Here is a 9,678-nt window from a genome sequence, read left to right on the forward strand (position 1 = left end):
TTATTTCTTTTATCTTGTTCAATTAGATAATATTCTTTTATATCTTATCATTACAGTTTCTCTATCCTCTACTCACAACCAATTTTAACAAATATTAAAAATTAAATAGGGGCAAACAAGTTTTTTCTCAAATTTACAAACAGTCACTAACTTTTATCATCCCTTCACTCACAACCTCTCTTAACCTCTCACAAAAATTAAGGGATGGATTGAGAAAATCGCAACATCAATTTACCACCATCCCGAAATTCCATCGATAATGATGAGGCTCATCTCCATTACAAAAAGAGAAGGGGGGGGGGGTGTTTCTTTTTAATTAATGAGTCAAAGATGAACATATTAAAAAGGTTTTTGAACGACGTTAGCTTGGCGGTAGCAGTGTCTCTCCCAACAGGTCATAACAATTACCAACCTGTCCTTACCCAAATTCGATCCTAGAACATTGGTGTTCTCGATCAAAACAAGAACTTCCCTATTTGTTGCCATACACAATCTGAAAGAACCAGCAAATGTTTCTTTATTTCATTCAATTCTTTTTGTGTTTCAACATTTCTACATCCAGCAAGAATCTTGACCAACACAAACAACATTAAACTAAGCATTTCCCGCACAAAAACACAAATACATTCATCAAAACACACGTGTGACGCCAAAACTTGTACGAACCGGAGGCCAAAAACGAAATGAAACTCATAAAGATGCCGTCTTTATGCATCTTAGCTGCTTGTCAAACGTGTAAATTTTCCCATAAGACATTTTGGTTGTGATGGTAGTTCCTCTGTAGTGCACCCTTTTTGTAGAGTTTTGATTCTTGGAGTTTTCGAAATTGTAATTCGAAACCCAAAGTCCAAACTCATGAAGATCACCTTCTTTCCATGAAATACTAACCGTTACATTCCCACGAGCCTTCAAACCTTTGATTGAACCGTGTGACCATTTGTCTCGAGGCAGTGCAGGAAGCAAATACAGGTCCTTGATTGTGCTCTGGACTAGCATCTCAGTTATTGCTGCACAAAACCTGGCATGATGTGGCAATTTCAACGTGTTTACTTATGAAAGGTTTAAATAAGTATATCAGGTATAAAACTAAATGAGTCAAAAGCTGCAAAGAGAGTAGGGCTATAAACAAACCGAATTGTGTTCGTTTGTTAAGAAACAAATGGACTGTTCACGAACGCAGAACAGAACAGAATTTTTTGTCCATTCGTTAAAAGAATGAATTTGTTCATGCTCATTTATGTGTGTTAACATTTTTAATGGACACAATGAACTGAATAGAATTTTGTGATCGTTCGTTACGGAAATGTATTTGTCCGTGCTCGTTTATGTTTCTTTCTAAACAATATAAATGGACACAACGAACATAAATGAACTTTAGCGAACATAAATGGACACAAACATTAGACATGGCCACCAAAAAGATAAATCAAGTTTAACTTAAAAATACTTGACATCATAATCGTAAACATAATTATCCAAAAAAATGTGTGAAATGAGATTGTGATTTGTGAGAAGTAAATTAAGGGTTAGTGAGTTAAGCTAGTAAAATAATAAGAATTAAAAAATATAAATATTTGGATAATAAACTAAAATATATAAAATAGAAAAGGCCTTTAATGAACGGACATAAACAAATGAATATTACGAACATGTTACCACACGTTCACGAAGATAAATGAACGAACGCAACCTCTATTCATATCGTTTATTTAATTAACCAAACATAATTCCTTGTTCATTTATTAAACATACGAACATAAACGAACTTCCAGCTGAACGGTTTGCTTACGTTCGGTTCTTTTACAGTCCTACCACTCTACCAGAGAGTATTACTAGTTCAAATAATCTTCCAAATTATTTTACTCAAACAAAAAAGATGTTACTGAAATACTGTATTCCAGATTATGTAGTCATCATGTTTTACATTCTAATTGTTTGATATTAGAAATGTGAAAATTTGAACCAAAAATATCCCAGGCTTACCCAAAGTTTGCATCAATTTGGAAAGGGGGGTGTGCAGTGAAAAGATTGGCATAAAGTCCTCCTTCGTAATCGCTCTCATGATCAGGGTCAACCAGGTCAAACAAATGTTTGACCATTCGGTATGCATGCTCGCTGTTATGAAGCCGGGCCCACAAAGCAGCTTTCCATGTAGTCGACCAGCCAGGACCCTCCTCTCCTGCCACACAAGACAGAAAATATGATTTTTTGAATGTCAACGGTTTTTCTATTTTGACTTTTGGAGTTAAAATAAACACACACACACACACATAGCACCATGTTAGCGTTGTCTTTTATGAATGCTGAGTATACACATACATACCTCTTTTATATAAAGTGAAATCTGCAGCTTTACAAAGATCTGGAGTTTTCTCAACAGTTATTGTGTGCCCTGGGAAAAGCCCGAATAGGTGTGACACATGGCGGTGATGCACCTCCGGGTCTTCAAAATCTTGTGCCTGACAATAGCTAAATTTGTCAAAAAATAATATAAAGTTGAAATTTTGGCCCATTTACAAAAAGACCGAGTCAAACAAGTGGAATGTTGCCCAAAGCATACAATCTCCTAGCTCGCTTTCATTCAAAGATTTATAACCCCTATATGTATTTTTTTAACTAATTAGTAATTACAGTTTCTTTATCCTTTATGTTTTGTTCGCATATAACTATATCATTATTAGAACCTACTTATTAACTATTCTATCTTACTCTTTGATTTTTAACCGATCTGTTTTAGCCTAAATAGTTAGCTGAGCTCCACCCACCCCTCAAAACTATTTGGGCTAAAACTAATCGGTTAAAGAAATATAACAGTTAATAAGTAAGCTCTTAGAATTATCTACCAATATGTTCATAGAAAACATAAACGATTAAAAAACACTATGTTAAGAAAAGGCATTTCTTTAATAATTTAGTATTTGAATTAAAATTATTTTTTGATAATTACATATAAAATTAAAAGACTAGACAGTGAATGGTTTTCTATAAGAAAAATGAAAAAATAAAAATAAAGTGTATATGTATAATGAAATTCCGACCCGAATCGCCCTTACACCAATATATATTCTATGAGCCCATGTCCGGACACAAAACAACATACATACCCATTCAAGAATGGAACCATCCCTAGCAATCTTAGTTGGATAAAGCCGCTGTTGAGCTTTAACAACTCTTTGAATCACATCCGTTTTACTTTTCCCCAAAACCTGTAATTATATTAGTCTTGAAAGCAAAACACTTGCTACATCAAATCAAATCTTACCTCTGCAGCAGAAACAATAGCCGCAAATACTTCTTTTATAATTGACATGTCCATTGTTGTTGAATAGCTCACACTTGCAGGCTTACCATCCGGAGCAACAAACATATGTTCTGGAGACGTTGACGGATTCGTTTCAAGATAATTTCCTTTGCCTTCAATCAACCAATCCAAAAGGAACAGAACACATCCTTCTAGCAATGGGTATGCTTTATTTGCAAGAAAGTCCTATTTGTAGTATTATAAGTTAGCATTTAAATGATTAATAGTTGTAAGAAAAATTTGCACAATTTCCTTCACATGAGTGGCACATGACATCACATTTCCGTTAAAAACTAACTGGGAGATTAACCGGGGGGGAACTAGACATGCAAGCCTCTCACAAATGTTTGGAAAAACTTTGTGACTTTTAAAATCTAGGGACTAAACTTGCAATATGGTTAAACAGCATGGACCATTTGTGCAATTTTCTCTAGTTGTAAAGTAGACCAGAAAACATGAACATAGTCTTACTTTGTTCATAGTATAAGTATAATGCTCCCATAAATGTGTACAAAGCCAAGCTCCGCCCATGGGCCATAGGGCCCACACAGCCTCACCACGGTCTGGTGATGTTTTGGCCCATATATCAGACACTTGGTGTGCAACCCAACCACCGGCCTCATAGTTTACCTGACAAGATCATTCCCGTTACTAATATTAATTTCAACCACAATGTAAAGAAAGCAGCCTTACTTTAGCAGTTTTACTTCCGTTTACTGATAGAGATGAAATGTAGTCAAATAACGGCTCTTGACACTCGCGTAGGTTGCATGAAAGTGATGGCCAGTAATTCATTTGAAGATTTATGTTCAAGTGAGGCGCACCGCTGCATAATAAAAAAAAAAGATTTAATTACACAAATGGTCCCTGTGGTAGTGTGGTTTACCCAAGTAACATCTTTGGCCTTTGGGTACTAATGTTAATAACAAGTTTGGGATTTGTGATTCCTATTTATCTTTAGTAGATTACACAAATAGCCCTTGTAATCAAAATAAACACGAATTACACAAATGGCCCTTTGTTTATAAAAGGGTATTTTGGTCATTATAACAAAAAAGTTAACAGAAGTAACTTACTCCCATGCGGGTTCGACTTTATAATTCCATATACCCTGCAAATTAGCCGGCTGAGTTCCTGGCCGTGAACACGATATCAACAAATAACGTCCATACTGAAATAATAACTCGATTAAAGAAGGATCTTCATCCGTTTTAAACAACTTAACCCTCTCGGCAGTTGTGACAGTGGAAGACGTTTCATCACTCGAGCTTTTTGAAAGCTCGATAGACACCCGACTAAAAAGTTTCTGATAATCAGCCACATGACGACCATAAAGTTCTGAGTATGAAAAATCAGCTACTGACTGCAAAACCTTTAAACACTCAGAAGTCGGATCCCGCTTTGAGTCTTTTGGGTCAGTAAATGGCCCGTCAAACGAAGACGACCCCACCAAAAGCAACACGGCCCAATCACACCCCTCAACCTGAAGCTTCTTCTCATCCAAAACACTAACCGTTCCCGTTCCATTATTAATTTTCAAATCAAGAATCGAAGAAAACTTAATTCCATCAGGTACGCCATTATTAGTAGAAAAAAGGGTAGGCGGTTTTCGTTTACCGGGACACGTGCCATCCATAACAATCTGGTTTTGACTGTTGACATAAGAATGATGATGCATCTTGCTATCAAGAGATGCTGTGAAGGATAATGAACCAGGCTTGTTTGTGGAAATTTTGGTAACGATAACTTGATCCGGGTTTGAAGCAAAATGTTCCCGTGTGAATTCTACTTCGCCTACTGAATATTTGACTTTAACAGTGGCGGTTTCTAAGTCCAATTCTCGTTGATACGTTTTTTTATCATATGTAGCATGATCATCATCAAATTCTATGTTGATGTCTCCCAAAAGTTGGTATACCTTCATATTTATAAGAGATATCAGGTACATAAATGGGTTGTGTTAAGGTTGACTTGTTTAACCTGTTTAATTAAACATGATGACCAACCGGCCTGTTTAACCTATTTATTACAACCCATCAACCCGATCAACAAGCTTACGACTTACTTACTATCTGTCAACCCGTTTAGATGACGGAGTTAAATGGCCGATGTTCAGGTTACATGAGTCTAAGTGTTCAGGCCAGGGTTGATGTTTTTGACACAAATAAACATATGGATCGTGGCGGGATTGGTTTTAAAAGGCATGATGCGTTCTGATCCAAAAAACCTATGCGTGATGCGCACATATCACGTATGCGATGCGTTTGCTATTAAAAAATACTAAAACTATTCATAACTGATATTTTAGCTTGTAAACTTTTAAACACTAAAAAAATAAGAGATTAAACCAAATAAATTAAACAAAAGCCATATAGTACCATAAAAAACGTTTTATGTATAAACAAAATACTTAGTGTAAGAGTAGTCTATGCATAAGGTGCAAGTAACCAATGCAGAAACTCAGAATTACGTGCATTAGACCACATCGCGCATTGTGTGATTTAGAGAGCATCATGGAATCGCAGCGTATCATGCATTAGGCGCTCCTAGACTGTAAACAAACTGTGCTTGTGATCATCTACTTTTTGAGACTAACATTATTTTTGGCTATTTTACTACCTCTTAATTTCTTGGATTCTACTGAACCCAAACATGATGTGCGTTTTAATAATCGGACTTGAAAAAGTGAACATCATATAATCAATCACTTTACATTAAAAAGGCATAGCGCAGAAGCATACATACATCAGAGGGATCTGCTGACAATTTGACAGCTTCTTTAGTGGCTTCAGCATATTTTCCATCATCAACAAGCTTCCTAACCTCAGCTAGTGCGGTTGGAGCATCGGGATTAGTATAGTTCCCAGGAACCCCTGTCCACAGTGTGTCCTCTGCAACAGTAAAAAGACTCAAACCTAGAGTTTTGGTTTGGGTCTGAACATTAAATTAAAAAGAGAGTGAGTTAGAGTTTACCGTTAAGATTGATGGTTTCTTCGGAGACGACGCCCCAAACCATGGCACCGAGGCGGCCATTGCCGATGGGGACAGCATCAGTCCAGTGCTTAGCTTCCTCATTGAACCTCAACTTCAAAGCTTTACTTTCATTTCTTGCAGACGATGATGATGATGGGTTCCATAAATCTTTATCCAAAACTGGGTTCACTATCACCCATTCATCTTCCATTTTCTATGTGTTTCTCACCCTCACATTTCTTCTGTGCTTTATATTAATGACCCGACCCGTGACAGCTGATCATGACCCATATGAGTAAATGCTCACAGAAGAAGACAAGAAACGCAATTAAACTGGGTTGTTGTTGTGTGGGCCCTTTTATTTGTCGGTGTTGAGAAACGGGTCATGTGTTTTCTTCATCTGTTCCACCACGTTTCACCTGGATTATTATTAAAAGGATATTTATGTTTACAAAGGAATCTCGTGGGTAGATACAACATAATTAATTATTATTGCTAAACAAAGAGAGAGATTAATAATCTTATTATTTATACGTTATTAAATTCAGTTGAGTTATACATGTGTTAGTTAATCGAGTACGAGTCATAAATCAAACACGATTTTGAGAATCCACCGATTGACCTAGTCTTCAGATATAGGTGTTGGAAATACGAACCGGTTCGCTTAAGTCAACGTGACCGACCGGGTTATGACCCGTGAGAGTAACACCTTGGACAACGAACTAAAAATCCGCTTACATTGTTTAACCGGTAAATGACGAATATAACTATGACGGAATATCATTTATAATGGTTATAAATGTTATAGTTTATTTACTAAGTAAATAAACTTGTTCGGGCTTTAAACGAGTTGGACTTTGGAGGCCTGGTTAGGTTTTAATAATTAGGGATATTGGTTTTTAATACTCCCAACTTTCACCCGTTTCTAGATATCACTCCCAACTTTTGATTTGTTACCAACTACTCTCAACTTTTTCCCTATTTGTTTCTGGCACTCCCGAACTTAACGAATCCTAACTCCGTTAGTTTTTTTTGCTGACGTGACATTGTTCTTGCTAATGTGGCATTGTTTTTGTTGACCTGACACTTTCTACTGAAATACTAATAATAAAAACTAATAATAATAATAATCATCACACCCAAAACCCACTTTGTCTCCATCTTCTTCCTTACACCCAACCACCACCTTCAAAACACACTGCCATCTCTATCATGCCGAAAAGCTACCAGCACAGACCACCAAGAAGAACATGCTCTCCGGCAACCGCTAGAAGACTATCATCAATCTTCCATCGTGTCCACCTCGCTACCAAACTCACAAGAACCTTCTCCACCAAGCATACCCTAGCTCCGGCGAAATCCATGGCTTCGAAGAAATTGACGAAACCTGACCGCCTGATTCCGATTCCGGGAGCATGAGTTATTGTGTACATGACGAGCCACTGTGTGGTCCGATCCAAATTCAAGGCTATTTATTAATCGTACTCGTATTGTTTGTAACCGGATCCTGTACGGTGTCTCAACCGGTTATTTATTAACCGTTCGTTGAACCTCGGTGTCTCAAACGGTTATTTATTAACCGAGGTAAACTTACATATTGTTGGTTTACAATTATATATTATTTTTTTATGACTCGTACTCGTATTGTTTGTAACCGGATCCTGTACGGTTTCCGTTAAATGGTGATTACTCGTTTTTATATCCCGTTGCGTATTCTATTATTAATGTGATTAATAATTATGAAACCAATCTTATTAAACTGGGTTTAAAAGTTAAACCGTTGACTGATCACCACTGGAACCCAACAATAGGTTCTTCAAAAGTGGCGGAATAATTATCAAAGTGTATTTGATCTAAGCAACTATCAATTGATGATCAATACAAACGTTGTGTGTGAAGTATATAGAGCGATTTTGACAGCATAACAATATGGACTGACAAACAACTCGTTGAAACTGTAACGCTAACTACATATCATGTATGTCTTTCCTTCTTTCTTTGATTAGCCACATTGGATCAAAGATTCTGACGGTCTTATTGTTTTCTCCCAGCACTATCACAACTTCCCTTGCTCTCACCATAGTACAACCACTTAAATGATTGACAAAAATCTTGTTCTGTTGGTTTAAGCGGGATCTCCTTCATGACACGAGGAGCTTTAATCTTTAATATCACCAATTATCGATTAGTTATAGGACATATTTTTGTTTGTTAAACCAACGAGCTAGTATATGAGGCTGAAATAACTTGAATTTGTGATCACACTCATAAACCAACTGTCTATAGAACTAGTCAGCTAATTGAGCACCACCACGACTTATAAATTTTCTATTATCAAGTGTTCTAACAACCCAGCAAGGTAATGTTAGAATATCGTGTGGCTTCAAGAAGTAATCACGTGGAGACTAAGGATTGTAGTGTATGAATTGACACACTTCTTCCATTTGAGTCTATTCTGAAAAAGCTCATATACAGTAGCTGAAAAGAGAAGATCTCTCCCATGAAGGCTAGATCCCCAAAATATGTGTTTGATAACATACGTGGGAAATAGTATGATGTACATTGGCTTGCTGATATGATCAATGGAAAAACTTTGACCATTGGTACTTAGAAAAACTGTTTATGAGGGGGCACATAATTGGGGTAGGATGCTTGGATTTAGGACCAATATGTGTGATCTAGAGTTCTATCAATGCAATAAATGGGATGGGTTTGCATATTGATTAAGCAGCACATTGAACTTGACTAGAGGATCTTGAATTGGAGGATATGGAGCCTCCTTGGACTCTCTAGATTTTACCATAAACATTGGACGGATGTCGCTGCTTAGACTATATGTGTCAAAGTAATGTGTGCTTGTTTCATCTTCTGAATTAGAGTAGCAGATTGAACACACGGCTTTGTCTCATGGTTCATCGTCAAGTGATACAATGTCTCTAAATCTGAGCGTCAATTATTTCTACCTGGTTGATCGTCTGGGGCAAGGCCTGTGTTTTCTTATTTATCTTTCCAGGCTTTTGCAAAATGGCCCTTCAGCTTGCAGATGTAACATCGATCAGTGTTTTTCCTCGATGGGATTTTCTCCTGAAGAAATTCCACTTCTTTGGGAAATGGGACTTTTTTAAACAACTGTAAGATGATCCGTCGTTGCATTTGATCTTAAGATGCTTATCGTTGCAGGCTGAGCCAAGACAACTGCTCGGTTTTTCAAAATCACTTAGCAACCTTTTCTGTTACAAAGCTTTACAAGAGCATTTGTAGTTAGTTAGTATAGTTCTCCAGTGATGCTTGTCACAACCCAACCTATGGCGGAAATGCCGTGTCGGTCCCGAATAATCACTCACAATCACAATCAAGTCATAGCTCACATAATAAATGTGTCGACAAGAGAGTTAATGACAGTT

The 9,678-nt window shown here is 36.9% G+C and overlaps 1 protein-coding gene across 1 annotated transcript; it reads right to left on the bottom strand.

Annotated features, from left to right (window-relative positions):
- Window positions 1-473: 473 nt before the first annotated feature.
- On the bottom strand, window positions 474-6,485 carry LOC143604201 (alpha-L-fucosidase 2-like). Its single transcript, XM_077080755.1, has 10 exons — window positions 6,275-6,485; window positions 6,047-6,192; window positions 4,378-5,219; window positions 3,995-4,127; window positions 3,773-3,931; window positions 3,263-3,487; window positions 3,105-3,206; window positions 2,324-2,459; window positions 1,984-2,179; window positions 474-1,018 (listed from the first exon to the last, which is right to left on the bottom strand). Exons 1-10 carry the CDS (start codon window positions 6,483-6,485, stop codon window positions 691-693), a joined length of 2,478 nt encoding a protein of 825 aa, XP_076936870.1. The 3' UTR covers window positions 474-690.
- Window positions 6,486-9,678: the final 3,193 nt, after the last annotated feature.

This window comes from Bidens hawaiensis, unplaced genomic scaffold (assembly GCF_021521415.1).
Source record: "Bidens hawaiensis isolate Kalapana, Puna unplaced genomic scaffold, B.hawaiensis_p1.1 tig00064196_1, whole genome shotgun sequence".
Classification (NCBI taxonomy): domain Eukaryota; kingdom Viridiplantae; phylum Streptophyta; class Magnoliopsida; order Asterales; family Asteraceae; genus Bidens; species Bidens hawaiensis.